This window comes from Antechinus flavipes, chromosome 5 (assembly GCF_016432865.1).
Source record: "Antechinus flavipes isolate AdamAnt ecotype Samford, QLD, Australia chromosome 5, AdamAnt_v2, whole genome shotgun sequence".
NCBI classification, from domain to species: Eukaryota; Metazoa; Chordata; class Mammalia; order Dasyuromorphia; family Dasyuridae; genus Antechinus; species Antechinus flavipes.
The window spans coordinates 265997820-266012512 of NC_067402.1; the positions used below are offsets into that span (position 1 = coordinate 265997820).

A 14693-nucleotide genomic window follows, 5' to 3' on the forward strand; every position below is an offset into this window, starting at 1 on the left:
TGTACTGTAACCTATTTAACATGTAAAATGCTGCTTGCCATCTGGAGGAGGGGGTGAAGGGAGGGAAGGGAAAAATCGGAACAGAAGTGAGTACAAGGGATAAGGCTGTAAAAAATTACCCTGACATGGGTTCTGTCAATAAAAAGTTATTTAAAAAAAGAGAGAGAGAGAGAGAGAAACTCCCTCAGAGAAGCTCTCCCCTGAGAGACCCACCCCAGGGAATCAAGATAAAGTGGTTTCATTTTGTTATCAGGGTGGGACTAGTTGAGTCCAGGACCACTCCTACTTAACTTAAAGATATCTAGATATTGACCTCTATTGAGTTAGAGATTAGTCCAGTGACATTCATTCAATTGGAAGATTCTCTTTTGATTGCAACTCAAACTGTTTCCAGCCCCCACCAAGAGCTACCCTTAAAAGAAGCTTCCTTCAGCTCAATTGCTTGCAGAGGGACAAAAGCAGGAATTATGCCAGGCCAAGGGACCTCCCTTGGTATAGCTGACTGCGAGGGATTCTCTGCCTGTTGAAAAGACATTCTCTTTTCAGCGTTAACTTCATCTTTATCTCTCTCACCTATCTGCCTAACAGGACCTCACCCTTCTTTACCTTTCTGACAAGATTTCTCTGCTAGACCTTTTTGCCAGTCTAACTTTTCAGTTTTGTAAATTCATTTACAAAGGACCTGCACTGACCACAAGGGATCCATGTGTACAAAAATATTTACAATGTTTTTTTCTGCGGTGGCAAAGAATCAGAAATTGATAGGATACTCATCAAATGGAGAATGGCTAAACAAGTTGTGGTATTTAAATTTTATGGAACACTATTGTTCTATAAGAATTGATGAACATTTGGATTTCAAAAAAAACTGGAGACTAACATGAACTGATGCTGAGTGAAATGAGCAGAACCAGAAGAACACTATTGAACACTATTGACTTAGGTCTTCTCAGCAATGCAATGATTCAAGACAAAGGACTTGTGATGGAAAATGCTGACCACATCCAGAGAAAGAAGTATGGAGTCTAAATGCAGATCGAAGCAAGCATTTTTGGTTTTTTTTTTTTCTTTCTCATAGTTTCCCTTTTTTCCCCCCCACAATATGACAATGTGAAAATGTTTCACATAATTGTATATATATATAACATATATAAATATATATGTATATGTATATATACATATATATATATATGTGGGAGAAGCAAAGAAGAAAAATTTGGAGCTCAAATTTTTACAAAGATGAATACTGAAAACTATATTTATATGTTATTGGAAAAAGTAAAATGCTATTATGTAAAAAAAAAAAGCTTCAGTGATTTCCTAATATTTCTAGGATAAAATAATTACAAATTAGTCTATTTAGCATTTAGAACTCTCGACAATCTGGCTCCCACATCTTTCAGAGTTGATTACATATTACACTCCTCATGCATTCTACCATCTAAACCAGCTGGCTGATATTGTCCATACATAACAATGTATCTCAAGACCAAACCATGGCATAAGCTATCTCTCATGTCTGAAATGTTTTCTTTCCTCATCTCCATTTCTTGAAACTACCAGCTCCCCTCAAGCCACATTTTAAGTACTACCTTCTCTAAAAGAACTTTCTTGATTCTGCCAAGTGCTACTACCAAAACTAGTATCTCTGAAGTGAGGGCTGTCCAGCCCTTTACAGGGCTGCTTTCCACCTTTGATGTCCATTTGATCCACCTAATTCTGGAAGAAGCTGTAGCATGCACAGTGGCCACACCCTGATAAATAGTCTGTTGATGGGCATATTGAGGGTAACCAAGGGGTCCTAAACCTTATGAAAGGTGTCTGTTCCAAGCATGTGAAGACTTCCCCTGTTAAAGTGGACAGATGAGAATAATTTGTTCCAATAGCCGGGAAGGCAGGTGAAATAAATGCTGTGGAGCACTTACAGCTTGGTTACACATCAGAGATACCAGGGTCATCCACTGCATCTATAGTCTGCATCTATAGTCATCACTAATCTTCTTGATTCTGTCCTGCCACTGGTCAGTAATGACTAGAAGGGAGAGCGAGGCAGACTTTGCTCTCAACTCTGCCTCACTTAAATCCAATTTATACATGAACCAAAAAATATCAGCAAAGGGGATAAAAATATCCTCCTTCAACAATGTATATATTTTGAAGATAACCTATATTTAATCAACTAACATGTTTTGTAACTCTTAGAATAAGAGCTCTTTAAGGGAGAAAGTGCCAACACTTGCATTTATATCTCAGCATCCCCACTGATGCTGAGCATCATGTAATAGAAACCAGACACTATTGATGGAAAATGAGGAGCTAGCTACCTAGAAAGTTCTGTCTATAAAGATCAGACAAATTGGACCTCATAGGTATCATTCAGGGTAAGTGGATAGGATGCAACTTTGACTTAGAGAGTAGGACTTTGGATAGGTAATAAGATAGGTTTGCAGGAGTAGGGAGAAATCATAATGAATTTAAGAAGATAGTTTAGAGAAGGAGCACAGTGTAACAGAAAGGACTGCTGAATCTGGAGTCCACATAACTTGAAATGGAATCCCAACTAGATCACTTTCTACTTATTACCTCATTTATAAAGTAAGGAAGTTGGACCAGAATTCTAAAGACCTTTCCAGCTCTAGATCTATTTCAAGATAAATCATTTTAACTTTTCTGAGCCTGTTTCCCAATTAATAAAAATGAGGGTATACACCAATTGCCTTCTAATGTCCATTGCAGATCTAAATCCAGTACCCTTTTGGCACTTTTTGGGGTTAAGTTCAAATATTAGTAGGCACAAGTTATGTCTTGCCTTCTTTTAAAAATGCTACTTAAAGAGCATTTTTCCAGAGGAGATAATAATTGTGGTTGAAGTGAAAAGGTCAAAGACCTCAATACTAAATGATCATTTCCAACCTATTGTCTAAACTACTGACTGATCAGAAATAACAAGTTGTCAGGGTGGGGCAAAATTAATACGTTGATATTTTATACAACCAGAAGATTCAAGTTATACCTGTTAGTAAATACTAGAGCTTAAAAAAAGTAAACACTAATTGTATTATAATTATTGTATTCTTATTCAAAAGAATTCAAGCAGTTAAAAAATGATTGTTTCTATGATGATTTAAAATGTCCTTAACTTATAAATTACAATGAGGGTAACACTTTAATCAAAGTGTAATGGCTAGCTCTGTAAGTTCACGTTGGAAATACCTATAATTAACATCAAAAGATTTCATCAAGTTGTTACTCTTGTTTTCATAGCTTCACAAAACCGGGTATCTGTTTACATGAATTAATCCCAATTTCTTGTTTTTCTTTGGAATTTTCAAAACTACTTATTTCTACCTGTCGACAATGAAAAACAAATATATTTATCTAACCTTAATTCCTAACAATATTAACCAGCCCCAACCATTTCAAAGTATCCCGAATTTTCTGGCAGTTCTCTCAACTTTTCATCATAAACATTTACCCAGATTGTAAATCAACTAATTTTCAGCTACAGAATAAAAAAATCTGGAAATTAGTTACATATTATAAATAAATTATGTACAAATGTCTTTACTGTTGAATAGAAGATAGCATATGCTCTTGTTATTACTAGAACCTTTTCTTTAAAAGAGGGGGAGGGGTATACAGCTCTCCAGAATATCTGAGCTAATCTTTTTTTTTTCCCCAAGAGTAAGGGAAACTTAAATTTGAACGTATTAGCTATTATACTTCCCCTTGCTATATGACTAAATTTTACATGACACTGACATGGCAAGCCAGCTGAAGAGAAACTAGAACACTCCCTTTTCCATAGACTGGATGACTCAACTCTCTCGGGTAGCCACCCTAGCTGCACAATCCCGGATTTATTTCAAGCCTCTACTTCTTTTGTCCTCGGAATGGACCAACAAGGTGTCTGGCTCCTATTTTTCTATCGCCTAGGTGGGGTTCGGGGAAGGGTGGGGGGGAGATATGAACCTAAGTCTACGGCCAGATCACACACATTTAACAGGAGTCTCCTGTATGCAAGGCAGGATTATCTAGGGGGAAAGCAGGGAAAGAACCTCGGACCAACTCCTGGGAAACCGACTTAGCCTCCGCAGGAGCTCAGCTGCCAGTGACAGGACTGCCATCGGGGCGGCGGAGAGGAAGGGCGGAGGGAGGAAGAAGCACGTGGGCTCCCGGGGAAGGGCGCCCCGAGGTCCCGCGGGCATCGCCCCGGGGTCACAGTCCAGGCACCCACCCACGTGTCCTGTCCCGAACTAGGTGGCTGGTGCCGGAAGGGGGAACCAGGAGGGTCTCCAGCTGGGTCGCAGACCCAAAGGTCAGTGGGAGGCGGGACGAGGTGAGGCCCCGCCCCCATAGAGTCCCTCCTCCGTCTCCCTCCTTTTTCTTCCCCCCCTTCCAACCCTGGCTCCGGCCGCCACGTTCTCAATGACACCGTAGTAAATACAGCAACAGTAACGGCTGCCCAGCGGAAGGGGGTTCAGAGTGCAACCCCAACACACACAAACCTTTCCCAGGCCGCGTGCGCCTTCGCTCCACCACCCCCCTCACACCTCAGAAGGCGCGCGACCCCACCCCGCCCCCCGCTCCGAGGCCTAATCGGGGAGAGTGACAGGCCGGCCACGGAGCCCGCAGCGGCGACAGCCCTCGGTTCTTACCCGCTGCAAGATCCGCCGGAGCATGGTGGAGATCGACGCCGGAGCCGGGGCCAGGGCAGGAGGGCGGCGGCCGCTCGGGCAGCCTCCACAGCCCCTCACTCCGCCGGCCTTCGAGGAGGGAGCGCGCAGTCGCGCGGCCACTGACAGCGGGGGCGGGGGCGCCACCTCCCGGCCCGGGCCGGGAAGAGGGAGCCGAGAGCGGCCGCCCAGGCCCTCCCTTAGGGGCGGAGCCGGCGTCAGCGGCCAATCCTGAACGGCAGGGAGGGGAATGCGCCCGCCTCCCTAGAGCGTGGGCTGGCTGCTGACGGACTGGCAAGCGGACGGAGCCTTCCGGCGGGCGGGCCGGACGCAGGGGGCAGGGCGCACTTGCGCTGCCCTCCCTTCCCCGGCCTCTCCCGAGCCGGGGGCGGGGCGCGAGACCGCTAAAGGAGCGAACCCGGCCACAGATCCCCCAGGGGCTCGCCCCTTGCAGGTTACCCCCCTACAGACCCGTGCTCCCAGAGCTGGACGCTAAGCGAGGCAGCCTGGGGTGGGCAAAGGCAGCGTCTGCAGGAACCCTGACGCTGGAGATCCATAGCCCCCCCCCAATTCCCACCCGGGAGAGTCCCCCACCCCATGGAGGACCCTAAAATTGTCCCTCCTCCCCATTCCTCTCCCACCCTGGCTTTGCCTCCGCACCACTTTCCTGCCTCTGGTGCTGGCAGGTCCCCACGCAGCCTTACCCAGAACAGAACATGGTACTCCATTAAGGGAGAGGAGTTTGGAATATTATTTTTTTAACATAATGGATTTTTTTTTCTTTTATGGATAGAATCTGTAATTTTACTGCCATTTACTGCCAGTAAATTTACTGCCATAAATCAATAATAACACATAGTCCAACTGGGCAAATCACACACTCACATCCAAGTTGTTCTGTCTCAGAGTTTACTGAGAAATCAAATGACTAGTCTTGGGTCACGTGTCCAGAATGTGTCACAAGCAGGACTGATTCCAGAAGACAAGGGTTTTTATTCACTAAGCCAGCCTGCCTCTAATTTAACCAATTTGTGTTCTTTAAAATTTTCAGCTTTCCTTCAAATACTTCTACTTCTTGAAGCCATTATGCTGATATTGCCCAAAATTTTGTCCTTACCTCCGTAATCTTAGGCAGATCATTAAGCCAAGCTGGGTCTCAGGTTTTTTGGTTTTGTTTTGTTTTTAATTAAGTAGTTGAACTAAATATAGATAGCCTCTTAGACTACTCGAATTTCTAAATATATGAACCTATAAGCCTCTCCTATGTATTATTATCAGACATTCCAAAGTCCAGATCAAGATTCTAATTCTCAAAACCAGTTAATCATTTTTAATTGTCAGCATTTATTAAGTGCAATGCAAAGAATCAAAAAACAGTTGCCCAGTTTTCCATGCTGAATGAAGATCATCACCATCTGGAGAGTATTACAACTCCCTCCTAACGTTGTATTTTCTCCTTCCTCTCCTTCTGACATCATTATTCTTATCTTTGGCACCTCGTTTTCCATGTTCCTAATCCTGAACTGTTGCTTCTTCATTTCTCCCAACTCCTATTTAAAAAATATTTTTTATATTAATTCCCCCCAAACCCTTTCCTCATTCTCACTTCTTGAATCCCAGGTCCTCCATTTACTACATAGCTGAACTGCAATATCTTCCTCAATCCTATAGGTCTTTCTGCTCTGGTGTCACCAACACCACCCACCATCACTTCCAAATCATTTCACTCCCTGCCTTTTATCCGTTGTCAATTAAATGAAGTTCTGCCAAGTTCTATAAAGTGGCACAATAGAAAGAATGCCGAGTCTGGAATCAGAAAAAAAATATTTTCCTAATCTTCAGAAATTTTCTGTGGGTCACTATTGTTTTATTGATTAAATATTTCCTGACTCCATTAGGGGTTTGCTTGACAGATAATAGAATAGTTTACTATTTCCTTCTTCAACTCATTTTACAGATGAGGAAACTGAGGCAAAAAGAATCAAGTAATTTGCCCAGAGTAACACAGCTAGTTGATATCAAGTTTTCCAGCTTCTAGGCCTGGCATTCTATCCACTGTATGACCTACCTTCCCAATTAAGTATAAATGCTTGAGTACAAAATCAGTAACCAGTCATAGAATAATCCTATAACATCACCCTATAGGTCCACCCTTATCTTTACACTTCTATGAAACATATCTTGTACCTTGGTCAAATTGATTCTCTTGCCATCCCCCATATTCATTCCACACTCTATTCATTATTGCTTGCTAGGATTTTTTTTTTGTTGTTGTTGTTGCTTTGAATGCTTTTCACCCCATCCCTCCCAGTTGTGTGAACCTCAGTGCTCTTAAATGACACCTCCTCCATGAACCTTTCATTGAGTCCCACATCGTTAGTAATGCTTTCTCCCTCAGATCTCACATGGCATTTTATGCTTCTTTAGTACAATTAATCATGTAACATTTTAAGTACTGATTTATGCCATATTGCCCCTTTTAGACTATAAAAACTGGAATCTTTGTCTACAGTCTTTGTAGCTCCCTCAAGTCCTGTGCAACTTGTATAATGCTCTGAATCCATTAGGTGTCTAAATGGATGCTATGTACTAAGCAATCTCATAGTAAATCTTTGATGTTGTTAACATTATCCTATCTTATAAATGAATGGGAAAAAATGTGGTCACAAGACCATTAAACTAGTAGTCAGAAGGTCCTAGTTCTGTCATTAACTAGAATGGCCTCTAGGTAAATCATTTAACTTCTCTGGACCCCAGTTTTTCTGGGTAAAATAAAAGCGCTGGAATAGATTTTCGTTAAGACACTTCTTGAACTAAAATATTTTTAGTATCAATAGAGACAACTAAAGTTGAGCAAGTGATGTTTTGAACTAAGGTACTCTATTTAGGAAGCAGGAACAGGGAAGGGGAAAGGAATAAACACATATTAAGTACCTATTATGTGCCAGGCACTGTATTAATCATTTTACAAATGTTGTCTCATTTGTTCCTTACAAAACCCTGGAAGGCAGATGCTAGTATAACCTCCTTTTTATTATAGAAGAAATTGAGAAAGCAGACAGAATTGAGTTATCTAGAATCACACACTGTATGAGATGCATTTGAATTCAAGTCTTCCTGTCTCTAGACCTAGCATTTATCCACTAAGCCACCTAGCTGCCTCATAGAACTTGACAGAATTTGCATCCCATTAGAAATGCAGAAACTATTAAGCTTAGCACCTAATTAAAATGAATAATTCAAATTGATATTCTATTAAAAAATGAGTTGAGCTTTTTACATGCTTAGCCCTTTCCACCCTGAGACCAGAACTGAACAGAAATTTTGATCTTCAAATGAAAGGCTCAGAGAAGCATAAAAAGGCAAAGAGGGGGGGAAAAAAGACTATACTTTTTAAAGATTAAAATGTTTACATTCCTACATGGAAAGATGTAACTCTTGTTACATCTTGAGAACTTGTAACTCTTGAGAAACTGTATCTTTGTCAGGGCATTTAGAAGGGGTATACTTAGAGGGTGAAGGTATAAGTTTATTTTAATGTGATGATATAAAAAGAAATTAAGGGTGGAACAGGGATTATCCTGGGAGAAGAGGAAGGAAAAGACAAAATGGAGTAAATTATGTCACATGAAGAGACACAAAAGACCTATTACAGTAAAGGGAAAGAAAAAAGGGGAACAAGTGCTGTTGAATCTTAATATCATCAGATTTGGCCCAAAAAAGGAATGTCATACAATCTTAGTTTGGCATAGAAATTTGTCTCATCTTTTAGGGAAGTGGGAGGGGAAAGGGGAAAGGAAAGGGGAGACTAATAGAAGGGAGAGTAGAAGTAGAAGAAAGGGATAAGAAAAGAAGGTGGTTGAAAAAAGTTAGGGCAGATTGAGGGAGGTGGTGATGAGAAGCAAAACACTGGTAAGAAGAGAAAGGGTGAAAGGAGAGAGGAAAAACATAACCTGGGAAAAATAGGATGATGGGAAATACAGAATTAGTAATCTTAATAGTGAATGTGAATGGGATAAACTCTCCCATAAAATGGAAACAGATAGCAGAGTGGATTAAAGGCCAATCCTACAGTATGTTATTTACAAGAAACACATTTGAAGGTAAAAGGTTGGAGCAAAATATATTATGCTTCAGTGAAAGTAAAAAAAAAAAAAATCAGGAATAGTGATCCTGACCTCAAATCAAGCAAAAGAAAACATAGATCTAATTAAAAGAAATAGGGAAGAAAATTATATCTTGCTAAAGGGTACCATAGATAATGAAGTTACCATAGATAATGAAGTAATGTCACTAATAAATATATATGTGCCAAGTGGTATAGCATCCAAATTCATAACGAAGTTAAGTGGATAAGAAGAAATTGACAGTAAAACTATTCTAATGGGGGAATCTCAACCTTCCTCTATCAGAACTAGATAAATCAAACCATAAAATAGGCAAAAAATTAGTTAAGGAGGTGAACAGAATTTTAGAAAAAGTAGGTATGATAGACCTTTGGAGAAAATTGAATGGGAATGGAAAAGAAGACACTTTTTTCTCAGTGGTATATGGCACCTACACAAAAATTCACCATATATTAGGTTATAAAAACCTCAGTCAAAAACAAAAAGGCAGAAATAGTAAATGTATTCTTTTCAGATTATAATATGATAAAAAGTATGTGTGACAAAGGGCCATGGAATCAGAAGAAAATTAATTGGAAACTAATCCTAAAAAATGAGTGGGTCAAACAACAAATCATAGAAACAATAATTTCATCCAAGGAATGACAATAATGAGACAATAAATCAAAATTTATGGGATGTAGCCAGAACTTCTCTTTTTTTTTTCTCTTAGGAGAAATTTTAAGCATTTCTATTTCTAGATGCTTCCATTAATAAAACAGAGAAAGAGAAGATCAATTAATTGAGCATGCAACTAAAAAAGCTAGAAAAAGAAACAACACAACCAAATTACAAGCTTCAAGTCTTCCCCAGAAAAAAATCCATCAGTAAACATGGAAGGGGATGGGATGAAATTTTGCTGCTAATTTTGCTAAAGAAGGTTTTATGTTCTCCCTGAATCAAAAATAGAGTGGTTAATAAAGATTAATGTAGAACTTTAAGGGGCAATTGTATATCTTTTTAGGGGAATTTTTTTTTTCATTTTTATATAGACATGCTTTTTGTAATTGATTCTAAAGCTCATCCTTAGATGGCAATGGCTGGTGTGAACCAAGTACAACACAGTATAAGCAAGAATTCTAAAGAATCAAAGAAAAAAGATGTGCTCAGAGGCTTTGCTGGTATTTACATAAACCTTTAAGGTGTGTAAAGTACTTTATATTTTATTTCATTTGATCCTCATAACAACTTTGAAAAATAAGTGCTCACTGTTGTTATCCCTATTTTATAGATAAGGAAACTGGGGTGGACAGAGATTAAATGACTTGCCCAGGTTACTCATTTAGTATCAAAAGGAAGATTTGATCAATCTGTGACCTAATCCACTTCACCAATGTTAGAACCCTAGAGTATTGTTTGTACTTCATTCTTAAAGAGAACTATGATATCAGAGATGTGATGCCATAACATGCAAATCAATTGAATTGAAGTGAGGGAGAGCTGTGCAAAGTCACCAGCCTTACTTCCTCTTTCAGAGGCATCATGATCCACTGGCAAGATATAGAACATGACTAGCTATAGCTAGAGTTGGACTTGGTTTAATATTTCAACTCAAACAGGCTCAATAATCCCTCTCTAACTAGACTGGTCCTGGGATTCAACTGACCTCCTTGCCTATCTGGCAAGCCAAGGAATAGACATCTGCTTTCTACCAGTCAGATATAATCCATATCCTTTCCTTTATTTCTAAGAGACTTTTAATCAGATCAGTGCTATCTTTGCTTCTGTGGAATGCAAAGTAATCTATAGACCTATGATCCATTTAATTCCTTGGTACTTCTAAATCATAGGGCTTAAGGATCACCACTTCTTTCTTCCTCATCATCATAACAATAGCTAGCACTAGAAAGCAGTTAAAGATGGACAAAATTCTTAACATATACATGTATGTCATTTGATTCACCCAAAAATCCTTTGAGACAGGAGCTATTATTATCCCCATTTTATAGATAAGAAAATCCAGACAGAGAGTAGTCCCTTGACCTGGGTCACTATTAAACTCATAGGAATGATTTTAATGATAGAGTTGGAGAGAGTACTCAGATCTTCTCATTGCCCTATTACCTAAAACAGCTGCATCAATTATTCAAAACAACAGATAGGATAAAAGAGATTCTGTGCAGCAACCAATCAAACAGGTATTTACTATTGTAATTTCTTATGTGTGTTTTTGGCTATACCTTTCTATTTATTTTTGGTATTAATATATATTTTTGGTATTAAAATGCTTCCTGTTACTAAAAGTTTCTAAGAATCCAGTTGGATTCAACTGTGAAGAGAATGGAATGGTTGGAGACAAGTAAGAGTCCAGGACAGTTTAGAATACTTATTAGAGATTAAATTCTTGTTACAGGTTGTGCTCATCTGGGTAATATAGGTTTATTATGCTTTATAATGTCCTGAGATATTTCATCACCACCTCCTCCCCCTTCTCTTCTACATGCTATTCTCCCAGAATCAGTTTTAGCAAAAGTGTTATTTGTCCTTCAAAATGGACCAATGGCATCTGAGATGATATTATGACTCCTTCCTGTAGTGGATTTAAGGGAGGAAGAGTTGTACAAAATCATCAGCCTCACTCTCTCTTTCAGAGCCATCAAAGTTCAGTGACATGTCAAAAGTCAGGATGACTGGCAGTGGCTGTCTCTAATAACAAGGCTTTAATTTGTTTTTTAAATTTTTTAATAGCTTTTTATTGACAAAACATATGCATGAGTAATTTTTCAACACTGATCCTTGCAAAAACTTGTTTCAACTTCTCCCCTCCTTCTCTCCATCCCCTCCCCTAGATGGCAGGTAGTTCTATACATGTTAAATATGTTAAAATATATGTTAAATACAATATATGTATACATATTTATACAGTTGTCTTGCTACACAAGAAAAATTGGATTTAGAAAGAAGGTAAAAATAACCTAGGGGAAAACAAAAATGCAAGCAAACAATAACAGAAAAAGTGTAAATGTATTTTGTGGTTCACACTCATTTCCCAGTGTTCTTTCCTGGGTGTAGCTGGTTCTGTTCATTACTGATCAATTGAAACTGATTTGAATCCTCACATTGTTAAAGAGAGCCGCTTCTATCAGAATTGATCCTCATATAGTATTGTTGTTGAAGTGTATAATGACCTCTTGGTTCATTTCATTGGTTTCACTTAACATCAGTCTCTCCAAGCCTCTCTGTATTCATCCTCTTGGTCATTTTTTACAAAACAATAATATTCCATAACATTCATATACTACACTTTATTCAGCCATTCTCCAATTGATGAGCATCCATTCAATTTCCAGTTTCTAGCCACTATGAAAAAGGCTGCCACAAATATTTTTGCATGTATAGGAACAGGGCTTTAATTTAAAAAAAATTTTTTTAAATGAACATGAATTGAAATTGGGCAGGTTACTTAATAAGAGATAGAAATAATCAATGAACAGCTTTTATGCTATCAAAAAAAATAATAATAACAGGAAGGCTCTCAACATATTACATTGACCACTTGGGATTCCATGGACAAGATTCACCCAAAAAATGGGAAGGCAGTAATGATTATGATTCACATGGTCTGAGGAGAATTTTTGTCAATTGAGATCCAGATCCACTGTGGTACTTGAGTATGTTTTCTGTGAATTGGATAATACAGATGGCCTACAAAGAATACATTCTAAATTAATAATGATAATAGCACATTTTAGTGTCTTCTACCAAATCCAGAAATATTACTATAACCTTATTCTTCCAAGAACATATCATTTCATTTTCAAACAGCTTAATGAGTAGCAGTAGCCTGGATAGCCCACAGCAGACATAAGGACATAATGAGATTAAAATAGCAAAATCCTCTTTTTTTCCTTTTATGTGTTTGCAAAAAAACAAAACAAAACATGAATTTAGTTTCAATTTATATTTTACTGTTCCAAACTAAGGCCTTTTGTAAGTTCCTTCACATTCAAACTGCTCATTAGAAAACAGGAAGAAGGAAAATGGCAGCCAAAAGATGGAGAGTCTCTTTTTTGTAGGTCTTATTTGTAGGACAGCACTGATTGAAGATTGTGTTTTGGGGAGTAAGGTATATAGAAAGATAGGAAGGGGCTAAGTTATGAAGACTTTGAATGCCAAAAAGAGACTGTCACAAAGAAAGAAGGATATATGTCCATCTAATTTGCTGTCTTACAAATATCAATCAATCAATTAATTCAAGAAACATGTATTAAGTGCTTACTATGTGCCAGAATGCAAAGGAGAGAAAAGCCATAAAACAGCTCTTGCTTTCAAGGGGTATTCCAAACTCTATTCCACATTCCAATAGAGAATATAATAAATAAATCAGAACATATAGCCCAAAGGGCAACCAGACCATACCTTTTGATTCGGCATTACTGTGTCTGTATCCTAAAGATATCATAAAAAGGAAAAAGGACCTGCACATATAAAATATTTATAGTAGTTCTTTTTGTGATGACAAAGAATTAGAAATTGAGGGAATGTCCATCAATTGCGAAATGATTGAATAAGTCATTGTATGTGATTATGATAAAATACTATTGTACTATAAGAAATGATGAGCAGGCAGATTATGCTTAAATGAACTAACTGAGAGGAGAATACTGTGCAAAATAACAGCAGTGTTGTGCAATGATCAATTGCAATAGACTTTAGTTCTTTTCAATGCTAGAGTAATCCAAGACAATTCCAAAAGATGGAATGATGGAAAATGTTGATTAAATCCAAAGAAAGAATTATAGAGTCTGCATGCAGATCCAAGTATACAATCTTCACTTTTTTTTTTTGTAAAAGTTAGGAGAAAAATTTGGAACTTAAGATCTTATAAAAAGCAAATGTTGAAAACTTTTTACACAAAATTTGGGGAAAATATTATTTATAAAACAATTTTAAAAGGAAAAATGCACAACATATTTCAAATCAGAGTTGTTTAGGCTTTTTGAGTAGAAGAGCATGTATGTGTGTGTGTGTGGATAATCTCTAGGCCTTAAAACAATTCTTGATATATAGTGGGTGCTTAATAAATGCTTGTTGATTTGACTTGATTGGAAAAAAAACATACAAAACTTATGTATGCATCATAGATGGAAAATAATGTCAGAGTGGAATGATCAAGTGCCTGGGAAGACCTGAAAAAATGTAGGATTTAAGGTGAGCATTCAGAGAAGGCTGTCAACTCAAAGACTGTCAGGGACAGGTATTCTAGGTATGAGGCACTTACTTTACAAAAGTAAAGTGATGGAAGATTATGATTTGATGAGGAATAGCAAGAGTGATATCCATGAATAATATCGTGTGTGGAGATGAATTAAGTGTGAAAAGACTAGAAAGTTTAGAACAGACTTGGTAGTAAAGAGCCTTAAATGCCAAATAGATGGCTTTACATTTGATCCTGGAGATAACAAGGAGTGACGAAATTTATTGAGTATGGGAGTGATACAATTAGACCTACAAATTAAGAAAATTATTTTGGTAGCTGTTTGGAGACAGATTAAAGTGAGGAAAGAACTGAGGCAAGAAGACCAATTAAGAGGTTATTGCATTAGATCAAGCAAAAGTGACAAGGGTCTGAAATAGGGTAGTGGTTATTTGGTGGTGAGATGGGAATTTATATTAAACATGTAAAGATAAAAAGTGACCAGATTTGTCAGTAGACTAGCATGAGTAACGGGCTGAGATTGACAGTAAGAATGTGAACCTGGATGATTAGGAATGACAAACATGAGAAGTTCAGAGAGGGATGGTTTGAAGAGGAAAATAATGAATTCCATTTGGGATATGTTGATGTGTTGCCCACATAGCATCTAATTTAAAATGTTCGAGGCAATTGGAAATGAAACTTAAAAGAGAG

General features: G+C 38.2%; 1 protein-coding gene across 1 annotated transcript in view; it reads right to left on the reverse strand.

Annotated features, from left to right (window-relative positions):
- The window catches only part of EEA1 (early endosome antigen 1), a 120187-nt gene extending 115374 nt beyond the window's left edge, over nucleotides 1–4813 (reverse strand). Inside the window, exon 1 of the mRNA XM_051963619.1 lies at nucleotides 4659–4813. Coding sequence (XP_051819579.1) covers nucleotides 4659–4682 — 24 coding nt within the window. The 5' untranslated portion in view covers nucleotides 4683–4813. The remainder of the gene's footprint in view (nucleotides 1–4658) is intronic.
- Between the last annotated feature and the right edge of the window lie 9880 nt (nucleotides 4814–14693).